Source organism: Blennius ocellaris (assembly GCF_963422515.1).
Source record: "Blennius ocellaris genome assembly, chromosome: 13".
Taxonomy (NCBI): Eukaryota; Metazoa; Chordata; class Actinopteri; order Blenniiformes; family Blenniidae; genus Blennius; species Blennius ocellaris.
In genome coordinates this window covers 21,847,007-21,873,677 of record NC_137662.1, presented here as the reverse complement: position 1 = coordinate 21,873,677, position 26,671 = coordinate 21,847,007, and the positions used below count along the sequence as shown (strand labels likewise).

At 45.1% G+C, this 26,671-nt stretch overlaps 1 protein-coding gene across 1 annotated transcript in view; it reads left to right on the top strand.

Moving 5' to 3' along the window:
- lrpprc (leucine-rich pentatricopeptide repeat containing) overlaps positions 1-26,671 on the top strand; it is a gene marked incomplete at its 3' end in the record, with an annotated part of 61,456 nt that overhangs the window by 34,007 nt on the left and 778 nt on the right. The window contains 13 exon segments of the mRNA XM_080507463.1: positions 5,978-6,102; positions 9,339-9,445; positions 15,372-15,440; positions 15,590-15,680; positions 16,217-16,359; positions 18,225-18,351; positions 19,099-19,225; positions 22,812-22,900; positions 23,088-23,292; positions 25,190-25,260; positions 25,263-25,316; positions 25,614-25,676; positions 25,679-25,728. Coding sequence (XP_080363589.1) covers positions 5,978-6,102; positions 9,339-9,445; positions 15,372-15,440; positions 15,590-15,680; positions 16,217-16,359; positions 18,225-18,351; positions 19,099-19,225; positions 22,812-22,900; positions 23,088-23,292; positions 25,190-25,260; positions 25,263-25,316; positions 25,614-25,676; positions 25,679-25,728 — 1,321 coding nt within the window.

Here is a 26,671-nt window from a genome sequence, read left to right as displayed (position 1 = left end):
GTAGAGCTGATATTTAGTCGTTATTTTTTACCGTTTTTAGCCTCTCATACGTTCCTCCATTACCAGCAGTCACAAATGTACAATTCAGTGATAAAGTTGATGATAAGTCAAGTTATTATCACACCAGAAATAAAGTGCACACTGCACAGACTGGGGTTTACCACCACAGTCCGGTGATCCCTCATCATGGTGTTGGTTTTTTATTAATCTGAAGTAAACCTCATGGTCAACCTGCCGTACAGCAGATAGGATATTTCTGTCTCTCTCTTGACACAAATCCAGGAGATGTTATGTCACTTGAAACTTACAAATAACTCCAGCCATCTACCTTCTTTTCTACTTTATTCAGCTTAATGTCGCAGGGTGTTGGAGCTGATCACAGCTTATTATTTTCGACAGATGAACTGGACAAGTTACCAGTCCATCACACAGAGAGAGAGAGAGAGAGAGAGAGACCTTTAACTGAACCACAACATGCCAAAAAAAAAAAAACAGCCCGAGGAATTCTGTTTTATTCTATATTCTTTGTGCCGGCATCAAACTAAATGGTTCACTTAAAACAAAGACAGACAGATAAACATCTCGTTATTTACATACTCATCACATATTTGATTCCTTTATAAGCTGATCACATTTGTGGCTGAGTTGTCAATTCAAATCAATCTTTATTCATATAGCCCTTTACAGACAATACAGTGCAGCTCATCATATGACTTTGAGAGCTGCAAATACAAATGTCTGTATTTAGATTTTATTCCTGCTGCATGCAGGTAAAAGAGTGAAATATTGGCCCACACAGAGCTGCAAAATATGATCTGCAGTACATCTTACATTTTATAAAAAGCAACTACAACCACCACATATTTCATGCCCAGGAATCTGTATTATCTAACGTGGATAATAAGTTCCCCAGCCAGTGACATAGAAAACTATACGCAGATCAATAAAATAACTCTACAAGCCATTTGAGCGAGTGATCTCAGCAGGAACTGACCTTGTAGCAGATAGAATCTTGGATTACAGGGGTAATGTCAATTCGGCCTTTAAAATCTTACATGAATAAAATAGAAAATAAAACTGACGAGTCGCAAAGTGATCAATCAAACCTGGCTTTTTTTTGTTGTAGTTGACTTTGGCTACTGTAATTCTGTAAACAATCAACATATCGGGATGATCCATTGCAGCTGCTCCGAGTCACGGAGTTCATCCAAAGGGAGAACGTGATGAAAGTGGCCTGCGGCTTGAAAGAAGCCGTAGTTGTCTGTACTGTTGAGCCTTTCATCAAACAACAATACTTTATCCTTCACTCTTACTTTACTCTGACTCGTGAAAACCCGTGGAGCGGCGGCTCGGGTTCGAGTACCGCAACACTCGACTTCTGCCTCCTCGCTCTCCTCTCCTTTCATCTTTTATCTCCACCCGTTCGCCTCCACCCCTTCATTCCGTCAGTCAGCGGACAAACAAGACTGTCGGGGGAGGAGGAGGGGGAGGGAGTGGAGGGAGGCGATAAAAAGAGGACAAAGCAGGCGTCACTCCCGCCTGCACCCGTCTCATGGCTGCGTCAGCGCTAATGACTTAATGAACACTTCTCCACCAGATTAGCCCTTGACAGCCCGTCATGTGCGCCGCCCCGTTAGCCTCCGCGCCGCTTCGTAGCGCGCTAGCACGCTAGCTTGGCAGCTAGCTGGGATTGCCACTTCCTTATGGGAGTGATTAGCGACAGTAAATGCTAATGAGTCCGACAAAGATGAAGAGCTGGCAGGACGTGTGATAAGACGGCAGCACAGTGGTGATGGGACCGGAGGAGGAGGAGGAGGAGGAGGAGGAGGAGCACTGAAAGGAGATGAGTGGCTCAGAGGAGAGGGGGGAAAAAGAAAACCACAAAAAAAAAGCCACCGCCTCATTCACACCCACTCCTCAGGCCCAAAAGGAAAAAAAAAAAAAAAAAAATGGAAATCCTGAGTAGATAAAAGGAAGCAGCCCCGAGTTATAAAATAGAAGCAAATGAGGACCAAGTAGGAGATAAATGAACAATGCGGGAAAAGAGACGTCAAGCGACGCCCTTATCAATTCAGGCTCGGCACATTTCCGCTAAGTTGGGGTCCACAAACTGTGTGAATTAGCATTTCGTGACGAGGATTCAGTTTTAAAGATGTTATTCACTGTGGCCACTTGTTTTGGCTCGTCGTTGAACTTTGTGGTTATTTAGATATTTAAAGAAATGGAAACAAAAGCAGGAAATCATCAGTCAGATTAATTCTTTTTTTTTTTTTTTTTAACAAATCAAGTTTTATTTTGCATTTGAGATCTGACCGAGGTAACTAGACCTGAAACCAATAAAGAGAAACAGAGATCGTCCCCAAAAATGAGCTTTATTGTCGCTGCCCACTCAAAGCAGGTGTCTTAAGAATAATGCTGACATGAAACGGCTTCGAGAAGAAAGTCACCCTGGATGTTGTGCAAATTATTACTCACAGTTCAAACACAAACCCGGAGTACAGACTCTACATGTGCATCCAGCAAACGATTAAGGTTCTCACGGGCCCGATGGCTCGCGGTCCGAGCTTTCTCACTGCTAATGAATCCTGATTCCGCGTTTTAGCCGAAACTGTTTTATTTTATTTGTAAATCTGCTCATTGAGTTGGGAGAAAAGTTTCACATATTTACCGGCCCTTTATATTCCCGGCCTGCCCCTGATGGGATTTGGCACGAGGACTTTTGACAACCATAGCGATTTACCACTGCGCCTGACGATAGCAGAGAAATGCAGCATATGCAAGTGGTCACAGTGACCCCCAAAGTGGATTTACAAAGTTTTTGAACATTTCTAACATGAGATTACAATTCTGAAGCAATAAAATCCAAACGAATCCAGTCATGATAATGTCCATAGACCAGTGTTGCTGTTTTCCACTGTAACTCGTAAAACAAAACCAAAAAAACCCCTGTCATGTTTATCAGGTGTTTGACTGCCCCTCAGTGGCCAGAGTGATCCTCAAAATCTTTAAAGCTGCATTTATGTAGATCATTTTGACACACACACACACACACACTTTCACCTGTGTGTGGCGTGGACGTCATGTGTAATGAGTAAGTGCCATTCCTGAAGGCAGGAAAACAGCAGGCTAGTGGTGTCATGATCGCCGTCTCATTTGCGTTTGGAGACACAGACACCTCGTCCTCCGTCATGCGAGGACAGTGGCTTGATAACAGGCCTGCCCATCTCCTCTGAACAAAAGAGCGGGACAGCGAGGGAGGAATGGGGGGGGGGGGGGAGGCAAAATGAGGCTTCCTTGTCTAATCCTTCAGGTTTCCACCGAGCAAAGCGCTTGTTATTTTTTCAGGGCTTAATTGGCTGGAAAGTGGCTGACATGCAAAGTTGGGGACATTAACAGGGCTGCACGCCGCAGTAAATGGCAACGCAAAGTGACAGTTAAATTGTACCTAGGGGAAATTATCCATCTTTCGACATCTTTAGCTCTTTTTTTGGGGGGGTGGGGGGTGGAGGAAGGCAGAGGGGGTGTAATTGCAACGCAAGGCCCTTCTTCTTCTTCTTCTTCTTCTTTTTTTTTTTACCAAGAGTAAAGCTTTTTTTTTTTCCGTCATTAGAAAGAAAAGATCCTAAATAGGTGGTTTGGCGCCGGATGAAGGGATGAATAGTGGACGGATAGCAGGGGGACGACAAAGGTGCCCGATGAGTTGAGGCGACACGGGGCGGCTCCAAGCTGAAGAGCCACCACTCGTGTGAGGCGCGTTCGTTTAACAGCGCTCGCTTTCGCATCGCGTCCTCCGTCCTCCGTCCCCCGTCCAAATTTTGGAGTGAATTCCGTCCGTCCACGCCCCCTCCCTCTCGTCTCGGGTCCGTCCCGGCACTCTTTCTCTCATTTTCAAAAATCTCTTAGCGACTCTTCTGCGTTTTTCAATCAGACTGTTGTGTGCTTGAACGGCCTCTCGACTGACGCTGCTGAATAATGTTGTCCCTCTTCATTTCAATTAGCAGACCTCTTTGCCTTGCAACCCTAATCACTCCACCACCACCACCCCCACCCCCCCCACCCTCTAGCTCTCTTTTTCTCTATCTTCCTACAAAGTCAAGGTCATATTGCTTGGTTTTCTGTTGGGTTTTTTTCGGGGGGGGGGGTTGTCGTTGGTTGTTTTGGATGCATTTCTCATTTCTGCTCGTCTAATTGATAAGAGGAGAAAACACTTCAGAAATTATACCTGTTCGCTCTCAAACTGTCTCTCCAACGCTTCATCTGCCTCTCCCTCACTCCGTCTGCCCCCTGCCTCCACCGCGGCTGCCCTATCTGCTTTGACCTCCATGTGATTGACATGGTAATTACCCAATCAACAGATTGATGGCGGCCCTGTCACAATAGAGGGGATTGAAGTGGTCTCTCTCTCTCTCTCGCTCTCGCTCTCCTTTTTCCTCTTCGCTTCCCGTTCTCCTGCTTTCTTCTGGCTCTCGCTCTCATCACTCCATCAGGCGCGCTCGTCTTCCCGCCGCTCGTTCTTTTGTTTGTTGCGTGGGCGGAGAGGCCGAGCGAGAAGAAGGGTGGCATCAGGCGAAACGCAGCGATCCGCCAGGAGGGGTTTCTAACGAGGCCGCCGTATTGCGGTTAAATTGCTCGACCTGGGTGGTGGTAGGGTGGGGGGGGGGGGGGGGGGGTTTGAGGTCGCCGAGCTAACGGCATGACTTAAAAAAAAAAAAATGAAGTCATAAAGGAATCAATAGTAACACGTGGAAAGAGTTTGATTGGAAGACGAAGATAAGGTTCTTTAACACACCTTTGGTGGTTTCTAAATTTGTTGACCACCCGAATGCAAGAAAGTGTTGGAGAGGATGTGAAATGGTTGGCGATCGTTCACATATATCCTGGGATCGCCCAATTTTGACTCCTTTCTGGAGGGGCGTGAAGATAAGAGTTACATTAAGGTTCTGGGAGTCGAGGTACCGTACACGCCAGGCCAGTTTCTTCTTGATTTGACTCCCGAAAACAAGTTTACGAAAAATCAAAAGCACCTGTTTACATATACTATTGATGACTGCAAGGAAATTGGTGACAATAAAGTGGAGGAATTCAGCCACCAGCAGTGGGACAGTGGAAACACAAAGTGAGAGAGGCGTATGGAATGGAGGCTTTAACGGCAAAACTACAGTTGAAGTCTGAGATCTTCATGAGAAAATGGTTACGTATAGAAAAACACCTGTCGAACTGAATCACCTACACGACACGGTAATGTCTTAATTGCCCATCTTTTGATGTATTTGTCTCATATCGGTTCTGTTGTCATAGCATTATTATTGTTATTTTTCTTACATTGTCATGTATTTGCTGTCGAGGAAGGTTCTGTAGCGTGATTTCTCATGTTCATGTTTATTACTAACAAATAAATTTTAAAAAAGTTCAAAAAAAATGAAAAAGAAGGTGGGGGTAGAAGAAATGAATCAGGAGTGAAAGAAAAGGAGGAAAACGGAAATGAGATGAGAGGGACTGAAGGGGAAGGTTAAAGGGGGTTGGCCGGGACAAAGGAGGAGAGAGCGGCAGGAGAAGTTGCGAGGCGGGCGAGAGGAGCTGAGGAGAGAGGCTAAAGATCAGCCGAGCCCTTTTATCTGTTGCGCCGCTTCCCCCCCCTCTCTAAAAGCCTGTCCAGGGAGACATTAGCCCCGCGCCGACAGGTGTGCGCGAGTGCGCCTGATTGTGTGAGAATGATGTATTGAGGCCAAAAGGCTTCATCACCTTACAGTCGTGCTGTCACGAATTCAAAGGCCCGTATTGTCGAGGCGGGTCACCAGGGCTGAATGGGAGGTCGCGGGGTTAACGCCGCATGATACGCTCTCCATTCTTCACCCACGCCGTCCCGCACATGACTGATTGGACCGACTTGGCATCTGACTCGCTCTCTGCTCTCTCTCCCTCTCCCACCCCTCTTTTGTGTGTTTGTGTGTGTGTGTGGTTTTTCTTTTTTCCCCAGCGGCGACGTGTCTGGAGCCCTCGAGGCGGCGTTCGACTGTCAGAAGCGCTACAACCAACTGCCCCGCATCCACGACATCATCGTTGCCCTGGTGGAGAAAGGAGACACCGAGTCGCTGCAGAAAGGTTGCACATCTTTATTATACGCCGGCAGAAAAACCCTCACTAACCGCACTTCCGACGGAATCAAGCTTTCACGACGTTTCAGCGCTCGATTCTGACAAAACTATGTCCGAATCAAACCGAAGTCAAGTTTGTGGGAATAGATTAAATACATTTTAGTTCTCTGTGCATTATACTACTTTAGCGTCACATTCACGCACACCTTTTGAGAGCAACTTTGGCTTCCGTTTGTCCCCCAAAGACACTTGGTCATGCCTACTGAGCCCCAACCTTGGATTTAAAAACCACTCTGAAGGAGAAAAGTAGAGCGCGAAGTCGTGGTTCGAAAAATAAAAACGGCATATTTGCTGCTGAAACATACGGGAAAGAAAAAAACATTTGTTTAGTGAATTTCTGTCAGCTTTAATATACCAACAAATACGTTCTCAAATATTTGAACATTGATGCATTTCCCAGGTTTCCAGTTATTCTTCAGCCTACATTTTTATGTGCTAAATGTTTGTAGAATTATTGAAAAATGGAAATTATAACAAAATGCTGCACCATATTTCTTGTGTCAAGTGCTCATAGTTGATTTATCTCTTGATCTCTCACAAGTATTGTAAACCAAATGAGAATTTCACATTAGATTAACTAATTTTCTCTTCCCTGCAAAACCTTGTTGGACGTCTTAAGTTATACATTCAATAGAAAGATGTTTGCAGCAGCAAACAACAGCACTGGCTTTGAATGTCGGCTCACACACCGGTGGCGTTAAATAAATTTACTGCAAGTGGCGATTAAAGACGTCAGTCAAATGTGGAACACACCGCCTCCACTGTGACGTGTAATTCATGGATTATATGAAGGCAAATATCTTTTTCTCTGGTCCAGAAATTAACCAGACGGAAAGGTAAACATCAGTCGATGATTCTACAAGCGTAGATCTTCTTCGACAGAACAATACTTGCAATTCCAGCCTGGTTTCGCGGAGGAAAATAACTCTTTGCCTTTTATATTATGAGTTCAATGTTTTACTCGTAATAGATTACTACTATCTCTTCACACTCGAGAGTTGATACCTGCGCTTAGTGGCAAAGCCACAATTTCCAAAATACGCACTAACATCTCGCCCTTTCACAAGCTGGCAGTGTCCAAATAGTCTCATTAAAAGCAGCACGGCACTCTGTTGCTGCTTCTCACAGCGATATTCAGATTTATTCACTCTCCTGCTCGGCTTGATCCAACTCCTTTTTTTTTTCTTTTCCCTTTTCATCGACTCTCACCTCTTGTTCCGTGTGCATGTGTGGAAGTACCCATTCAGTGTTTGCATTAAACGCACATGTAACAAGTGCCGGCGTCTCTGAAGAGGAGCGGCGGGGGGAGAGAGGTGCAGACCGGGGTTGCGCTGAAGCACGCCAGCCTATCAAATTTCCCCGCGGTCTCTTTGCGTGTTGACAGCGGCGCGTCGCGAAGGTCAAGTTCAGCGTGCGGCGGGGGGCAAGTGGCTCCCGCGCGCATAAAGGTTGAAGCCGTGCAGTGGAGCGCCTCTTCACCTCCTTGCCATCACTCCTTCCAGCCGCAGCGTGACGAACTGCACCCTAAAAAACAAAGCAATTTAAAAATATATTTTTTTTTTACAATCCGCTAATCTTGGAAAATGAATATTCCTCCGTCGCATAAACGCTTACAGAGGGACGCTCTCAGGCTGACGGCGCCATCAGAGAGCTGCGACACAGTGGCTCAAACCTGTGGACCCGTGCTTCTGGCATGGGCAGGCTAGAACAAAAGAATTCACCTTAGAATGCATCTAAAATATAAACCGGTGACGTGCAGATCACCACAAAGCCTTTAGTGGTGGGAAACATGGCGCAGATTCTCAGACGTTCTTCACTCGAACTCGAACTCACAACAAAATATGTTCTAATCAGAGAATATTCAAAGACTTTTAGGTTGCTGGTATTAAACCTGATCTTGAAAAGCTGCTGTTTCAGGCTGATGTCCACCTCCTCGTTTGTTTCTTAAAGCTTCCAGAAAAAAAATCAAATACATGAGCATTTGCACAGAAATAATCCTTCAAGAGTCCTTCAAGTCAGGATTTAGAACTCGTAGTGGCACGGCGACAGTTCTGGTGGATCTTACCGAGCATCTTCTCATGGTTTTTGAGCAGAAGACTTTCCTGTGTTTTTAAACTTTTCAGTTTCGCTGCTGCAGCCGACGCCTTCGATTATGAAATCTTACACGGACACCGATCAGATTCCTTGTAATCGAACGAGCTGGTTGGAATCATTTTGATCGGACTTGATGTTAATCACGGAGTTCCACCAGGTTTGGTATTGGGACCCACAATTGTTACGCAGGACAATCTTCCGCTATGAAATCAGTGAAAAAAAACAAAAACTATTTTATACGTTTTTATTTACCCTTAATTTGTGGAAACTGCAGTGAGCTACTATGTAAAGGTAAACCTTCATGTGGTGTTTGGGGGAATTTTAAGGAAAGACAAAGGTTGGACAGCAGCAAAGCCGTGCATACAGATGCAGCGACATGAAATAAGTGTCTGTATCGAGTGGACTTGTTTTAATCTTCACTACACCTGCAGTTCGTCCACCTGGTTTCAAACGTGTCCGCTTGAGATCCGTGCTTTGATTCAAGTTGTTAAATCACACGCCGTAACTTCAAATGACACCCAGTAAAGGATGAGGGATTATTCTTTTGTCCTGCGCTTTGCTGAATTTGCACGTCCGTTTTGGATAACCGAAAGTTTGCTGGGAGCGTGTGCGCGCTACCTGTCCTGAAGCTGCAGGACAGAGATAGTACGTAACGCTGAGCAGAGCGCTTTAGCAAGTTTACCGGGAGAGCTTAGGCTTTCATTCGGGACCCGTTTTTGTGTGTGTGTGTGTGTGTGTGTGTGTGTGTGTGTGTGTGTGTGTGTGTGTGTGTGTGTGTGTGTGTGTGTGTGTGTGTGTGTGTGTGTGTGTGTGTGTGTGTGTGTGTGTGTGTGTGTGTGTGTGTGTGTGTGTGTGTGTGTGTGTGTGTGTGTGTGTGTGTGTGTGTGTGTGTGTGTGTGTGTGTGTGTGTGTGTGTGTGTGTGTTTGAGAGCATTCGTGATATGGCTGCTTTGTGCCTGGGACATTGTGCCAAATAATGGAATCAGACGGAAAATGAGGCAGTATGCGGCGCGTTTGTTTACTCGGCAGGCATTTTTATTCATGACCTTTCTCTGCTCTGTTTAACCGCCTGTCCGTCTTCCTCCTCAGCCATGGACTTTGTGAGTCAGGAGCGGGGAGAGATGACGATGCTGTATGATCTGTTCTTCGCCTTCCTGCAGACGGGCCGCAACCGCGAAGCTCGCAAGATTATTGAGGCAAGTAGAGCCGCGCGCACACAAAGGAGGCATTATGGGAGGCAGGCTGGGGCGCCTGATATTGTTTCCTCCTGGACTTAAGTTATCTTCAAGGAGTGCTTCGAGTGAAGGAGCTCATTTATTAGACAATGCAGTTTTGGAGTTTTAACAACTGGGTCAAAAAAATAAATAAAAAAATAAAAGAGTGGGTCTGCTGGTGCGTCTGATGGCAGAAAGAATTAACTCTACCTACTAGAAGTAAACTTGGATTTTGTTTTTAGTTTCAGGATCTCGTTCTTGAAAAGGATTCTTATTTTATTTGGTCAACTGCCTTATGAGTTTGTTTTGTTTGTAGCTGATTTTTTTTTTTAAATTTATTTAGTTGCAATAAAGTATGTAGTGTGATATGCACGATATCGACAAACTAAGAATGGGAAGACAAAAAAACACGAACAATTCTCAGGCACCCGATTCAAAAAAAGAAAAAGAATATAAAATTATAGATTTTTATTTGATTACATTTTTAATTTTAATGAAGATGTATTTTAATATATGCGTGTGCGAAAACCCCTCACCTCACAGAAACTATTCCCCGGTTCAATTCTGGATTAAAAAGGTTTCCCTGCTCACTCTGCTTCTATTCCAACGTCGGCTCCGACCAGCTCTTCAAGCTCAAGTCAAAGAACGAATGGATTTAATTTCTTTATTTTCACCATGAATACACATTAAACGGCACATAAACCTCCGTTGCTCTTATTTACTCCTATAGAACCCGCCTCCTTCAACTCTTTGTAAACTCCTTTATATCTACACTGACGCTAAACTCGAGATATGGCATATTAGTCCTAAAGAATCGAGAAGACGCTTCTACGTGAGTCTGCGGTGAGCCGTGCAGGACCTGCAGCGTTCGTTCGGCTGTAAATCATCTGACCTGAATATTTTGCGAATATTTATATCTTTGTCATCTTAAGTCCGGCTATAAGCCCTGTAGATTAGTGTGAGAAAACGAGAGAGAGACACAAAGCGGTCAGATGAGAAGGGATTTTTTTTTTTTTTTTTTTTTCCACGGGGATAAAAGTGAGCGGGGCGGTCTGGGACTGGATAGCAGGACCGAGAGATTGACGAGCAGATGAACGGAGGGATGAGTCCGACATCAGAGGAGGAGAAACAAGGCCATTATGTGGTCTAATCGGGATGAGAGCAAAACAGAGGAGAAAAAATAAATACCTAAACTGACATTACTCTCCTGTTTTTCCTCTCTCGTGTCCTTGTGTGCTCTAAAAAAGGGATTTGCCCCCTCTTGAGTATTTCCAAACCCTCTTATATATCATCTTCATGTTATTGTCGCTGTCATTCCTTTCCCGTGAGATTGTGCGACTGTTATCCCACTTATAGACACGCCAGCGATCTGCAAGGTTGTTGAGGCCTTGTAAATAGATGTACGGTTGGCTTTGTCAAAAGAAAGATCAGATTGGAGTCCCGCGGAAATGATGTGGGAGGATTTAAAATGTGGGGATGTGCTGGAGAACATCTTGTAACTGAAGGAATTCGGCATTGAGGAGGTGAATGGACGTGAACGAAAATATCAAGAAGTTATTGCGGCTTCCAGCGCTCAAGCAGCGACTTTCTTCACGGATAAATGAGAATTTTGAGAAATGTCTCCGGTGAATGAATGCGTAAAATGAACGTTCATCTTTTTAGTGTTTGTCTTCTTTTGACAAGAAGTTTTTTTGTCCGTTTTTTTTTTTTTTTACACTTTACGTACAAGGGCGTTTTACTAACCTTCCATCCGTCATTATAAACGTTGCATTGAAACTTAGAAAGCAGACACGAATGGAGTGATACCACGAATGACCTGAGGAGGCAGTGTTGTGCAGTAGCGCTCATATGTGAGCAATGAAAGCTCGGGTAGGAACAAAACTACAACACGACTTCAACTGGACATCGGCACAAAGAAGCTTCACATGACTTGTTTCAACGGTTTAGAAACATCTTGACTCACGAAGTTGGACACATAAGGCGACGAATTATCCCCGCAGGCCAAGTTTAAGTACTACTAGAGACACAAATATTCATTTTAGCTGTTCTTAACCTGTTCCATCCATGCTTGATTTAGAACATTCCACATGAAATGAACAGTGTGTACTGCCCCCTACTGGATGTATTGATTAACTACCACACCAACATATCGGAAGCATATTTGATCATTTAATCTCAACTGCTCAGGTTATATCCGCATTAAAGGTCCCGTGACCTGCGGTGTGCTCTTGTGAGTGATTTAAATATTTTCATCTACAACTCGGAAAGATATATCACAAAATAAAAGCTTTACCAGAAGTGTAAGTTGTCTGATTTAACCCGTGAAAGGAATAATGTAAACGTTTTTGGAAGTTGGCACACCGGCCACAAACTACACTGATGTGAGAAAATCAAGTTAGCCAAGAAATCCCGACTTTGATCAAAAGGTTAAATTTTATTTGGTAAACAAGAAGCATTTCTGCAGATTTTAAGGACATTTTGCCAGCACGGTAGTCGACCTATGTCTACCTAAAGTGATGACCTTATAGTTGCTGTGTTTACGAGACGCCTAAAACACGACTTTATTGTGGGAGGAACTGGAACCGGACCTCAGACGTGCACGTAATCGTGTCAGCTCGACTAAAACGGGGATCTACTTGCATGCATACAAACAGTTGGACTGAAATGAAGAGTTTTATGTGTTAAGAGTACAAGGAAACTTTCCATTTAGGTCTCGACTGTAGTTGTGGTCTGTGTCTCGACGAACCGAAAAGACACAGAAACCGTCTCGAGAAACGCAGAATCCCGAAAGTAGCTTCACTCGTCTGCGTGCGCCAAGCGTCTCTTGTTGCACCGGCGTGACGACGGACTCAATTATCAGGTGATGTAACTCCCAGAGAATCATATCTATCACTCAAATATGCGAGCGCACACACTTAAACGCACAAATACTTCTTTTTTCTCCTTTTCTTTTTTTTTTTTTTTGTCCCCCCTCTCTGTGAGAGCGTCAAGTGGCGGTCCAGAGTGGTGTGTCTCTTTAGGCTGTGTTTGGTATAATTGGCAGCTGATTAATCACAGCTAATTAAATGTAATGATAGAGAAAGGTGGCCAATTTTGTGCTAAATGGTCATAGTGAGGTAGGGGATTGTCAGGTGGCCAGGCCTATTATTGCGGCACGCGTGTGTGTGCGATGGTCAAGGTTAGGTAGTATTGCTAAAGAGTGGCGAGCCATTATGTGTTTTTGTGTTAGGGAGAGGGGTTTGGCCACGGGCGCACGCTCGCGCATGTGTGTGTGTGTGTGTGTGTGTGTGCGCTAAGTGGCCAGGTGATTAGTGGAATTAGAACATTAGGAATTGAGATGGAGAGGGTTTGTTAAGTGGAGGTGAGGCGAGGTCGGCTCGGGCTTTTTCTTTACGTGTACGTGGACCTAAGGATGTGGGGTTGGGGGGGGGGGGGGGGGGGGGGGGGGGGGGGTGACGACCTGTTAAGATGTTTTAGCAGCTAAAGGCCACACAAGACTTTTAAGAGAGGCACCGCTATGGACTTTAATGCTCTCTGCTCCGTGTGTGTGTTCCAGGAATTGTTCCGGTAATCTGACCTGCTCGACATTTTTCCATTATCTCTCTCTGAAAGGGGGGCGTCTGCCGCTTTTTTGTTTTTACTTAGAATCCCTTTGATCCGCCCGTACTTGTGTGAATTATGTACCTTCTTATTTCTGAGGATTTGGGGTCTTTTTGTTTTTGTTTAGTTTTTTTTTTTTTGGGGGGGTGGGGGGGGGGCACAGATTAGGGAGATTTGTCCGTGGCGGATTCAAAATCCTCAAACATATTTGTGTATGTGTGTATTTGAGAGTAGTTTTGCTGCTTTGAGCCCCCAAGACTTTAGCAAGTAAAAGGAATCGGAGGCAAAAAAAAAAAAAAAAGATGGAGCACTTGCACTGGGCCTTAGTCTCTAAGAAGATTAGACAGACAGAGAGAGAGAGAGCGAGAGAGAGTGCAACACATTTTAATTTGTCCCTTTGGCTGGTTGAGTAAGAACATAATGCCTTTGCCTGGGACAGCCAGAGGGATGGAGAGGCAGGGGAGAAGAGGAGGAGGAGGAGAGATTTGGAGGAAGAGGGATGGATTGTGAGAAGTGGGGATTGCGAGAGGAAAGTACGCGGCAGGGAGGGACGGTCAGAGAAAGGGATGAAGCCCGTCTTTTCTTCTCTCCCCCTCACGGTATGATGGGCTCCCATCAAAGAGGCCAGCGGGGCTTGAGCGCTGTTGATCCTCACTCAGATTAACTTCCTGCCAGATCGGTCCCTGTCCCTCTTTCTCTCTCTCTCTCTCTCTCTTTTTTTTTTCTCCTTAGCCAGATTACCCATAAAGAGAGGGGAGTATTCTAAATCCTAGTCTTATTCAGATTGTATCAGAGCCCCAGGAGACAGATGAAATCCTGATCACTGGTATTCCATGATAATAATCATCTAGTCACTCCACATATCAGGCTAAATCGCAGCTACACGAGCCTGCGGATCAATCTATGTCAGCCCAAACCCCACGGCCCACACTCTGTTTGTCTGCGTATCACTGCTGTCCTCAAAATACAGCAAATCTCTGGAAAATGGCTGCAGAGATGTTTTTCCCTCCGTGCTGCTGCCCAGCAGCCTTTTGTCAGCGAGAGATTTTCCACAAATGCATGAATTTATATGTCGAGGTCACGTTTTGATCTTTATTCTCTGTGTGCACTAACAAAATAGTTAAATTTCTCATTAAAAAAGTAGATATTTACACATATTTATTTCTTCATTTAGGTATTTGTGAATAAAAATGAGTTTCTGTCACATAATAGAGGAGGTCGGTTTGTACAGAATTCACTCTCATTAGGAAACTGAGTGTGATTTGTTTGTTTCATTGGAGAGCAGGTGTATAAACTGGTGCATCTGCATGTTTGATGAACTTCCTGCTGTCGTTTGTGCCACGCTGTAGAATTTATGAAACCCTGGAGCCATTCATAGGAAGAACATGCAAACGACTGGAGCCTGAATGGTGAAGTGATGGACAACCAGCAGATCCATGTTAAAACGGCTAAGAACCTTATGAGTTATTGTTATTTTAAACATTAAACAGTTTGAAATTATTCAGAAAGTGACAAAATCATCAACGATAAACGCATAGATTTCCCCTTTAGCCCTGGTGAGACATCCATCTGTTCTTAATGTGTCCTCTTAAGGCAGGGGTGGTAAACATGAGGCCCGGGGGCCAGAACCGGCCCGCCAGAGGATCTAATCCGGCCCGCCGTGTGATTTCAAACATTTTTTAAAGTATAAATATGAAAACTTGACAGAGGCTGATCTAAAAATACTAGATTGGCAAAAATGACATTCAAAACCGCCCTTGGTCAGAATTAATTAATGCATCTGTGGGGGTCACATAACACAACACCTTTCACAATAAAGGTGTCCAATTTATGTGAAATGATACTTTAGACACGTAAAGTCAAAAAATATTTCCAGATGATGACAAATTGTTTTAATCCTGAATAAAAATATGATATCCAGATACATTTGACTGAGGGTTATTTTTTTTGCAAATATAATATCTGATTAACTTTAATATGTAAATTTCAGGATAGACTGGCAAATCCTTGCAGTTACAAAAGGATCAAAAGAAGGAAAGACTTTGACATTTGTCCATATCTGCAGTTTAATATGTTCTGTTTGACTTGTTGGGCCTCCAGAGGTCAGGTTAGGTTGGATGTGGCCCCTCATCTAAAATGAGTTTGACACCCCTGCCTTAAGGTGAATGGATCAATCAGTGTTTCATACTTTTGACTTCCACAGGAAGAAGTAACGTCAACACTGACTTTACGACACGAGTTTCAGTGTTGTTCATCTTTTTCCGTGGCTTCTTGACTTAGAGATTCTCCTTTTCTTTGCTATTTCCAGACCCCGGGGCTCAGAGCCAAGCCCGGCCGCCTTCAGTGGTATGCAGAGAAATGCATTTCTTCTAACCAGGTAACACACTGCCTCACCCCCTCCACACACACACACACACACACACACACACTGCCTCGCCCCCACCCACGTACGGCTCAACAGGCTGAAATGATCAAGGCTGCACGGAGAGCAGCAGCAGAATGAAAATGTATGTTTTGTGTGTATAGATGGAGTCCTTGGAGCAGATGGTGGACATGACATCGAAGCTGTTCGAGTGCGACAGAGATGAGATGTATTGTTACCTCCTGCGGCTCTGCAGTGAGTCTCCTTCCTTTCATTTCTTACCATGTCTGTATTGTAATTTTCCCCCATTTTGCGTTTGCTGCTCATGGGTCGCACCGACGTCTCTCTCCCAACCTTTTGAGCGTACGCCGCTTTTTGCTGCTGTTTATTTTGTTTTATTTTTTTCTCCATTCTTGAGTTGTGGGATCAGTGGTGAGGAAGCAGAAGACATGGTGTGATTGCTGCAGTGGAGAGCAGAGCTGTTAGCAGTGTGTGATTGGAGTGTTAAAGCTGATTGTCCAGCCATTACTTCCTCTTACACACACACACACACACACAACTAGTTGGCGTGTTTGATAAATTACAGCATAGTTGAGGGTCGGTCAGTTGATCAGATTAGTGCTTTGATTGCCTTCTCTCAGCATGGAGCGCTTTGTCAGAAATTGCTCTTTGCTGCTGGCTGAGCAGCGAGCCCACGATGCCGCAGCGCATTTTCCTAAAAAAAAAAAAATAATAATAATAATTCTATTTAACTGTAACCCTTTTCCTCCCTTCCTGTCGCCTGTTTTCAGAGGAGACCAACAACTGGCAGAAGGCGGAAGCCGTGTGGACGAAGATGCAGGAGGAGAACGTCATTCCCAGAGAGAGGACGCTGTGTTTACTGGCGGACATCCTCAAGTCCAACGGCCAGGAGGTGCCCTTCGAGGAGCCCGAGGTAAAACCACAAAACGTACCGCCGATTGTCCCGAAAGTGGCTTTTCGTGAGCGCATTTGTCCTCGGAATAGTTTTTGGTTTTTTTTTTTGTTTTTTGCAGCATTTTCAGTCCAGAAAAGTCACACATTAAGCATCCGTCTCTCGTAGTGTAGTTCTCACAGAGGACGACACTCCCGAAGTCACCAATGAACCCGACAATCCCCGCATTAGACTGCGAGAGGAAGCTGGAGTCGATGGAGAAAAGACCCACACAGGCTCGGGGAGAACATGCAAACTCCATTCAGTGCAAACGGCTCGTCACTCCTGTTCAGAATCCCTGTGAGATACAACACTATAATGTGAAAAAAATACATTTTTGCAATTTTATTTATGGTAATTTTGACCGCCAGTCGGAAAAGGAAACATAATTCCATTAAATATTATATTTTTAGATCCATTATTTGTTTAAATTTTTCATGACTGATTTACTAAATTAATGAAACATCTAACAAAAATGAAAACAATTTAAATGAAAAAAAAATTGGGTTTATGTGTATGATTATATTATAAGGGGGAAAAAATAATTGAATTAAATTGTTGGGTTTTTTTTGTTTTTTTTCTTACAAAAAAAAAATAATTAAAGTGATAAATGACTGAACCTTAACAAGACACTGAAATGAAAAATTTGGCTGCGACATGCCCCGACGGTTTCGTCTCCATGTGGCTTGTGCAAGTTGAACATTCACCTGTATGAATACAACCGTCTGATTTATTCGTGCGCACAAAATGAATATTAATGAAATTAATTAAAGCCCCACTCCGATCTTTCAGAACGCGCGTTGGGTCATGCCCGTTTATCCGCTTCAACTTTATCTTTTCCCAGAGAAACGGTTATATAAACTGCACAGATTACCCAAAGAGCGAGTTGACCTTCGCCTCTGATGGAGAGCGAACAACCCCCCCCAAGCCCCCCTGTGAAAACCCTGAAAACTCTTATCAGCTGCTCTCCATACAGCCTCCGCCTCACTTTAAGCCTCCGTTCATTACATGCAGAGGAAACAGGATTGAGGCTCTGATCTGAAGTGTAGTCAATCAGACGGGCTGGCTGGTGAAAGGAATTACAGCCTGATCTGTCGGTAAATCTGTAATGCCCGACTAATTTAGCCAGCTGCTAAATGCCACCATATGGCTGCGGCGCCGCGCCCCGCTCGCATGTACTGCAAGTGTGTGTTTGTGTGTGTTGAGCTGTAATAGATTTAAGTGGAGAGTACTCGGATTTTCTCTACATAATAAAAGCGACAGAATCTAGTTTTCTTTTAAAATTTCGCTTCGTTTTGTGCCGCTTGCTTCCTCCTTGCTGCGTTTCTGCAGCCCGGAGCCTGACGAGACAGGAAGTGATTGCTTTTTGCCTCAAGCAATGAACTTGGTGACCCCCAGGGGCTCTTCAGTTGACACCTACCCCCCCTTGCAATTCCTGTTCCAGCACACACACTCTAACACACACACACACTTTCTTCTTCTTTTTTTTTTTTTTGCCCCTGGGGTGCCAGACCTAATTTGCCCCCAGCCAATACAGCTTAACCCCCTCCCCTCATCGCTGCACGGGTGACCGAGCATTACGGGACCCTGGCCGACATTATTGCACTGTGACACACACACACACACACACACACACACACACACACACACACACACACACACACACACACACACACACACACACACACACACACACACACACACACACACACACACACACACACACACACACACACGCACACACACGGATGCACAGACTTGAGCATGTCTCCAGGTTTTAACATCGAATGTATCGAGTTCTCATGGAAACAGCAGAGTGAGTTATACGGTTCTATTTGTTTCCACAGACCTGGTACCAACAAGCTGCGGCCCCCCAGCAGGCGCCGCCCAAGGACTCTTCCGCCGCCGCGGCAAACGACAGTGCTCAGTATCATGCTCGTATTTCAGCCCTCCACAAGAAAGGGAAGGCCAAAGGTGAGCGGCGGCATGATGAGACGCCTCGGGTGGAGGGATCGCTAGATTGTTGGCGGGATTTCAAATATAGAATTAAATTGTAAGATCAGTCATTAGGCTTTTCCACCAGAAAGAACCAGGAGCGAGTTCAGGGTCGGTGCCAGGGCCAGTTCTTAAATGAGCGCCGCCAAAGAACCGGTTCTTTTTTCCACCGTTAACGGAATCAAGCGAGAGCCACGTCGTCACGTCACTCCAAAACGTGATGCGTCACAGATTTCGCCGATCAGCGCTGACATCGATAGACGGACTGTATTCATCTGTTTGGTCCTGGCCGCTGCATCGAGTCTGGCCTGAACCTCGCTTGCAGACGAAAGAGACAGAAAGTATTGAGTCTCCTCGTCGCTCTGTTGGGGTTTTTTTCACGTTCCGTCTCCGTCCGGAGCTTGGGGCTTATTTTTCAACATTTGGGTATTACATTGTGAATTTCTGCTCCTTTCACTTTCACAGACTAAGAACTGGTGCTCACTCGGAACTCGCCCTTGGTTCTTTCTGGTGGAAAAGCCCCCTAACTGACAAACTTAACATGTGTTTAGTGCGTCAAGTTTTAGTTTATTAGTTTGCTTTAATTGAAACACTTCTTATTTCCATTACATATACAAAGACAAATGTTTCCCCCTCTGTTGTTGGTACATTGTAATATTCTCTCTATATTGGTTTTTTTTTTTCTAATCTTTCCTTCTCTCTGCTTCTCCACCTTTCTTTCTGCAGAAGCGTACAAGTTGCTGAAGGAAGCTCACAAAATGGGCATAGTGCTGAATGCCAGCCTGTTCGACCACACCATCCGCTCCCTGCTGGCCGAGGGCTCCATCGAGGACGCCATGGCGGTCAAAGACATGTAGGTGTCTCAGCACGGCGATGAAAAGTCACCGAAGATATAAAACATCAGTCATCACACTAAGACGAGTATATTCAAATGGATTTTTTGGCGTCAGATTCACTGTTTAATGGTGAGAAATCATAGAACTTTATCACCCGATCAATTGTGCCACGTTGGTTTCATAAACTTGGCTTCTTAACTGAAAAGGAGATTAAAACCAAATACTTAAAAATGCAAAACTAACTATCCTGGAAGTTATTTCGATCTGCCAATCATGGCTTCAGCACATAAATTAATCAAATAAGGATTTTAGCGGATTTAATGCACAGGGATAAAGTTCGGTAGGAGCAAACCTTTCATTTAAACCCTGAAATGTTGATTTTCATCATTTCAACTGATTCCTTAACCAATTCACACTGAGAATAGTGATTTGTAGTCATTTGGAGGATAAAGAATTACAATAGATGCCACAAATGGTCAATACAGAGTGAATCAAAATGTTGAATACATTGAGGAGAAAGTTAAAATTATCCCACCGATCTTTCGTCTCGTCTTAAAACGCTGAATCTTGTACGCAAGTGTCACTTTTACACGATACCGCATCTCGTCCGGGTTGCAAATCTTTGCACACGGAAGTCAAATTCCTTCGCTCGCAGCACACTGTTAACACGCATTTCCAGTGTGTGAGACCATCGAGCAGGTCCCACTGTTGGAACTGAACCCAACTTGATTGCAGCTTTTGTTGCATTTCATGAGAAGGTGTCGGACGTCGACAATTATTCCCATTTGGTGAGATCACGACACTTAAGAACAGTTGATATAAGTATTTTTTTCCTCCGGGCCTGCAGGCGGCTCGGCAGCGAATCTCAGTTATAAGAATTTTTTTTTTTTTAAAAGAAGCGCACAGTGCGCTTAATGCTCTGCTACTTGCCCCGTCTCCTCGGCCGCTGTCCGCGGGTCACCTCAGGCTAAAATCACAGCTCCTCAGTAGACATGAGGATTATGAAGTGATTGTGTGTTAACACGCTCAGCCCTGCTGGATATGAACAATGGCTCTTACTAAGCCCCAAGATGCACACACACACAGGCTACAATGTACAGATTAATTTTGCTTTTCTGGGAATCTGGTGACTTTGTGCAGAAATGTCCATCTTCTTCCAATTAGTCATATATCATGTGTTGTTTTGTTACCGGGGCCGTATCGGGGCTGGAGTCTGGAGACTAATGCACGAACAGACCGAGGTATTAGAGATCTGAGCTTAGCACCGAGCCTCTGCTGTTTGTGTGGGGGGTTTTTTTCCGGTAATCTCCTTTTTCTTTTATCTCTTTTTGTCCCTTTCTTTGTATCACTTTCTGTCTGTGGAATAAAAAAAAAACAACAAGAAAAACCAGACACAGAAGAAAAGAATTAAGATAATAACATCATCCAGTGAAAGAAGAGATGCCGCTGCAGATTTGTGCAGGGAGGATGACAAAACATGTAAAAACATCTATTACACTATCAGTCGCTCCGCTGTTTTCTGCTCTCCGCGGTTCACTCTCTTATATTATGAGAAATAATCGTATCAATTTGAGAGCCGTGTTTCAACAAGCGCGGGGCAACGCGAGCGATAACCCATCTCTGGTCTCTGTTTGAATTGGTTTATGGCATCCCTGCGTGGATAAAAGCTGACTTTATCTGCACTCTTAATGAGAAGTGAAATGAGCTGAGAGGAGAGTCGGAGGAAGATGGAGACTGGCCGGAGATAAAAGGAGCTAAATGGGGGGGGGGGGAGAGGAGTGCGCGGTGGAGGAGGAGGGCTTGATTTAATCGCGTACGGGGGATAATGAAGACGCTATAGGCATTAGTTCCTCCGTGCGTGTGTGTGGGTGTGTGTTTGTTTTGGGGGTAATCTGTACAGAATTGAGCAGCGGGGCGCTTATGGCGGGATTAAGGGATTGGGAGAGAGTGAAGACGATGATGAGAGGGGAAGAGGTGGACGGAGTCGTTGGCTGGAGTGCAGGGTCCTCAGGAGACGGTGCGAGTGTTTCTGTTGTTTCTTCAGCTTTGACAGATCCCCCCCCCCACCCCCCCCCCCCCTTCACCTGATAATTCAAACCCCACATCCACGCTGCCCGGTGTCGACGGCAATCCTGCGGCGACCCCGTCGCCGCTCCAATCTCCAGCCGTTGACCCCCGGATGCCGCCTGGCCCGGCGTCGCCACGGCGATAAGGATTGCCAGCCTGATGCTCAATTGAGCGGAAGGATTAATCTGGTCGCAGGGCTATAATAATAAATAAAGAAGGGGGGGGGGGGGGGGCAGGAGGCCGGCTTGATTGAGGTTTTAGTGGCAAAGAAATGAAAAAGAGGACGGCTGGAAGGAGCGAACAGACGGAAGGAGGACGGTGAGGCCTCAATACCGCGGACGTAATGCCACACAGATACACACGTGAGGCGGCTCAGCGGGACGCGGCAACACGTATACGGGCGACATCAATCAACCGCTTCATGTCCGTATTGTTTTCAGGTCACAGCAGGCGCTAGCACTCGCCGTCAATCAAATTTGCGGCTTTTGTCTCGTCCGTCTTGTGCGTTTCAGCTCGTGTGTTTTTTTCTTTTGTTTTGTTTTTCTTTATCCCGCCGGCCTCCCGCAAAGTCCGGTGCTTTTCTAAATGCGACGCCTCGTAATGCCGCGGAACTCGAAGCTCACGCAGTCACCGACGCGGCCATCGCAGATTATAAAGATTCTTAACTTGGTGATGATGGACTTTCTTGTCGCTTCGCTGAGATGTGGCTGTAATCTGTCGTGCATGAGTAATCTCATGTCGGGGTATCAAAGTACAAGTGAAGGCATTGTTTTGCTCACTTAGGTAGAAACGGCCCGACATCAGGATGACAGACACAAGATAATACCCCTTATAAAGACTGTCAACACGCTACATGTGGATCAAAATTAAGCTTTTCTTATTGAAGACTTATGAGGATTATCTGATAGTGGAGGGGGGGGGGGGGGGGGAACAAAAAAAAAAGCTGTAACGTTACCTGAGTTTGAACCGTTGACACAATACTTAGAAAATAACAGAGTACTTCAGGAAATACGGGACAAAAACAAGCTTAAGAAATAGGATTATTATCTTTTTTTGACAACAACATAGTTCTAGTACAAATAGATTCTTGCTGAAAGCTGAAAACGGGGAAAATGCAGCATTTTGTAGGTCAATGTGAGCCATACATACATACATACATACATACATACATACATACATACATACATACAATCAGCGTAAAGCCCACAATGAGCAATTCCTGGAAATTTTCAAGCCGTCATGTAAAATGGATTGCATGTTTTATTAACTCTGACATTTCTTCAGGTACTTGGGCTTCTTGTTACTTCAATTGACTTCAAATCCCGTGTATGTGTGTGTGTGTGTGTGTGTGTGTGTGTGTGTGTGTGTGTGTGTGTGTGTGTGTGTGTGTGTGTGTGGGATCTTACTGGCAAAAGTACCATTATGAATGTGTGTGTGGATTTATATTTGTTTGATTAAAAGTGAAATTAATTCAATCAATGAAACTAAAATATTACTGATGGATGCATTCTTCTTTTTTTTTTCTTCCCTGCACAGTGCTCAGTCTCAAATGCCAAACTTCAAGCTGAGTGAAATTGCCATGAGTTTGCTCGTCATCACGCACAGCAAGAAGGGCCAGGTCGAAGGTGAGGAGCGGCATTACGTGTGTGTTTGAGACCTTCTTCTTGACATAATCCAACCTAATGCCTTCATTTCTGTGTTGATACGTTACAGGGACAATAATATATTAGTAACCATACTAAGAATTGACACGTGTCAGATCCCCACGTGTGTCGCGGGTCCAAACCCACAGCCTGTCGCTTCCCTCCACAGACGCCCTGCAGCTCATGAAGTCGATGCTTCACTCGGACCTGGTGCCCATGCGGATCTCCTTCACCAAGCTGGTGCAGGCCATGGGGGGCTGCGGCGACGTGTCGGGGATCGAGGAGGTGCAGTCGCTGGTGAAGAGCCTCGGCACGGACATGAACCTGTCCAGCATGTTGTTCATCAACAACACCGCCCTGGCACACATCCACAAGTAAGACCGCTAAGGAATGTGCGTGCGTGGAGATTACGACGGCGGATGGCTGAATTTCAGCTCCAAAGGATCGAACAGATAAAGCCACGTTAAAGTACACTAAAAGGAAGCTTAGAAGGGCCTTAAACTTGTAAACAAAATGATTGCAGGGGAGCAGGTTACATGAGGGGGGGGGGAGAGGAATTGTGTGTAGTTCATTGTGAATCTTTCATGCCTTTTTGTAAACACCGTGATTCTTGCAAGCAGTTGAACGCAACACCAGCGGCGCGTTGTGACAAGCTGACGCGCTCCCGAGTACAAGCTTCCAGGGCGAGCGGGGCGTCGAGTACAAGCACAGGCGTAATAGGATTATTCACGGGCTCTTTTTTAATGTCGTGAAAACACCCGTCATCCGCCGCCGCTTTGTCGCCTCTCAAACATAAGAGGAGGGGGGGGGGGGGACAAACGAAACAAAAAGCACACATCGTGCATCAAAGTTTCACCGTGCCCACTCGCCGCATTAGCGCCTTTCCTCCGAGCGGCGAGGCGGCGTCCCCGTGCCACCTCGGAGGGACAGCGGGAAGTTGAAGAGTCGCCGCGGCGGCCTCACGCCCGACCGGCCTTGTCGGCGCGGGGCCTGTCGGCCTGAACCCTGACCTGCGGGGGGGAGCGGCGCTCTGAGCCTCTCTGACACGCGCTTCCCCCGCCGCAGCTCTTAACCAGTCAGCTTGACTCAGCTGCAAGCGGGCGAGGCGAGCGGGTCCGGAAAGCAGCGCGCCACATTTAACAAGGGGGTGGGGGGGGGAGGGGGCGCTGAATTATTCAGACGGTCCCGGTCGCAGCGATCAGCACAGATATGTCCCCCCCCCCACACCTCTGGCCACACAGTCTGTTAAATATTCATGGCGACTGGCGACGGTGGGACGGGGAGCGGAAAGTGTCGGTCGCGAAGGTCCCGGTTGCCAGATTGAGTTGTTTTACATTTGTCGCGCTTTGGTGTGCACGCTTTGTTTCTAGTTGTGTCGACCTCAGCAGAACGAGCATTTCCTAACCCTTTCCTGGGAGAATCGAGTCGATCGGCGCAAAATATTTCAATCCGTCAACATTCAAAGTTTAAAAATGACATTTTGGACCAATTTATCAGACGATCCATCAATGTGATCCTCATGTTTGAATTTAAATCACTGATGTTAGAGATTGAGGCTGTTTGTTTTTTTTTTTTATGATTAGAAGCCAGAAATTAACAGGTCAATAAAAGCGTCCCTCATTGCAGGGTATCTGGAGGCAATGCAATTTACAGGTGTCCCTAAACGCCTCACCTGCTTAAAATCAACTTCACTGTTTTTTTTTTCTGTAGGCCAGCAAAAAAGCATTAGTATAAGTCATGCCGTGAGTTTGTGATATGAGAAATCCAGTATACTGAAGCAGGATTTAACTTAACTATAAGCCTGAAGAAAAACACTGTGAGGATTTTCCACTGCGCATTTGTTTTCACAGAACTGTCACGTTCAGGACACATTTTGTGAATCAAAAACAACGGCGTTATTTTCTGGATGGAGTCATTTCTTCCCTCACTGTGATTTAAGGCAAGACTTATGTAGTTGTATGCATTTACGGGTGAATATTAGCGACCTGGCCACATTAACCCTGTGAGAAAATGAGTTTGTCTCTCATGGCTAAAAAAAAACAAAGTTTCAATTCGCAGTGTTCTTGTCACGTTGTTTAAAAAAATGGAACTTCCCCTAAAATTACCTCAAGGTGGTGAGACATTTTAGACAGTGAATCGCTGTGAATACATGCGATTCACTGTCTAAAATCGCTGTGAATACATGCGAGTTTATAGAGGATTTAGAAAAAAAAAAATCTTTGTTTACCAAACTTAACCTGCTGATCTGTTCTTCCCGCGCTTCGCCTCCAGCGGTGATTTGGACTCGGCGGTGGAGCTGCTGGAGGGAGTCTACACACAACCAGATGGCACCAACCCCAGCATGTCTTTGTCTTCAGAAAGGTCCTTGAAGCTGACGACGACAAAGCTTTAGACAAGTGTAAGACACACACACACATACACACACTGGCACAAGTTAGAATAATCAAACATTTAAGCACTTGTGTCATGTAAATAAGCAAATCGGTTAGTTTTACTAGTATATTTTTGGAAATTATACATGGGAACATATAGCACAGTAATGGAAATGTAGACGTAGATACGCAAACAAACATACAACATTTGAATTCAACTTAAGTGGGCAAAACATACGAGACGAAAATGCTCATTTTGAAATTGATTTGGCAAGATTGAGGCGAAGCACAAACTTGACGTGTGTGTTGTGGTGGTGTTGCAGTGAGCGTGATGGCAGAGCGGCTCGCCAACCACTTTGCCTGCTACAGGCCGGCTTCAGACCTCTTCCTCAGCTGCTGGACGAGGACAAAGTCGAAGATGCCAAATTCATGCTGGCCGTGAGTATGCGCATGTGCCCAGAAGCCGCAAGCCCCAGAGCCAAGACGTGTGTGTGTGTGTGTGTGTGTGTGTGTGTGTGTGTGTGTGTGTGTGTGTGTGTGTGTGTGTGTGTGTGTGTGTGTGTGTGTGTGTGTGTGTGTGTGTGTGTGTGTGTGTGTGTGTGTGTGTGTGTGTGTGTGTGTGTGTGTGTGTGTGTGTGTGTGTGTGTGAAGTGTCACACTGATATATATTTTCGGCTGAACGGTGTTCAAAGGCACGTGCTCAGATTCAAATCCAGCATTTGAAGGCGTCTCTCTGTTGGCGATTTGCTTTTCCGTGCGGCGCGAGCGTCTGAGTCTCCTCTCAGATGAGTCTGGTTTCAGTCCACGGGGCCCCAGATGAAATAGAGCTTTAATATTAGAAGATCGTCAACAAGGATATTTGGGCATGGTTACAGAAACAAACCATCGTTGCTTCTCGACGGCTCTTTTTGTACATCTGCTGTACGTTGCTTTGTTTCATCTCTGTGAGGAGAGTTAAAGGCCTGATACACCAGTAAGGGTCTTTAAAAACGAAAAGATAAAAATCTATATGGTTCAGTTTATTGTTTATCCCTGATGTATATTAATTCAAATATTGGTGGATGACAGGGGTTTTGAAATGATTGCATATTTTATGCGGCGAGATCTGAGACTTCAGTGATTTTATTAAACCTTTTATCTTGATGGTGTGTAGCTGCTGCCGTATTCGTCCTGTTTGCAGGTAAACGGAGTGAGACGTCTCCAGATCTCTGAAAGCTGATCTGGGTCAGAACTCAAGTCTTTAAACATTATCACAAAACAAATACGATTTGCTACCTTTCAGGGGGATATATAGTATTTATATGTCTGAAGTTCAGTTTGTAATGTTATTAATACTTTAGTTTAGGTATTGGGTAATGCATAAAATAGTATTGTTGAGGTT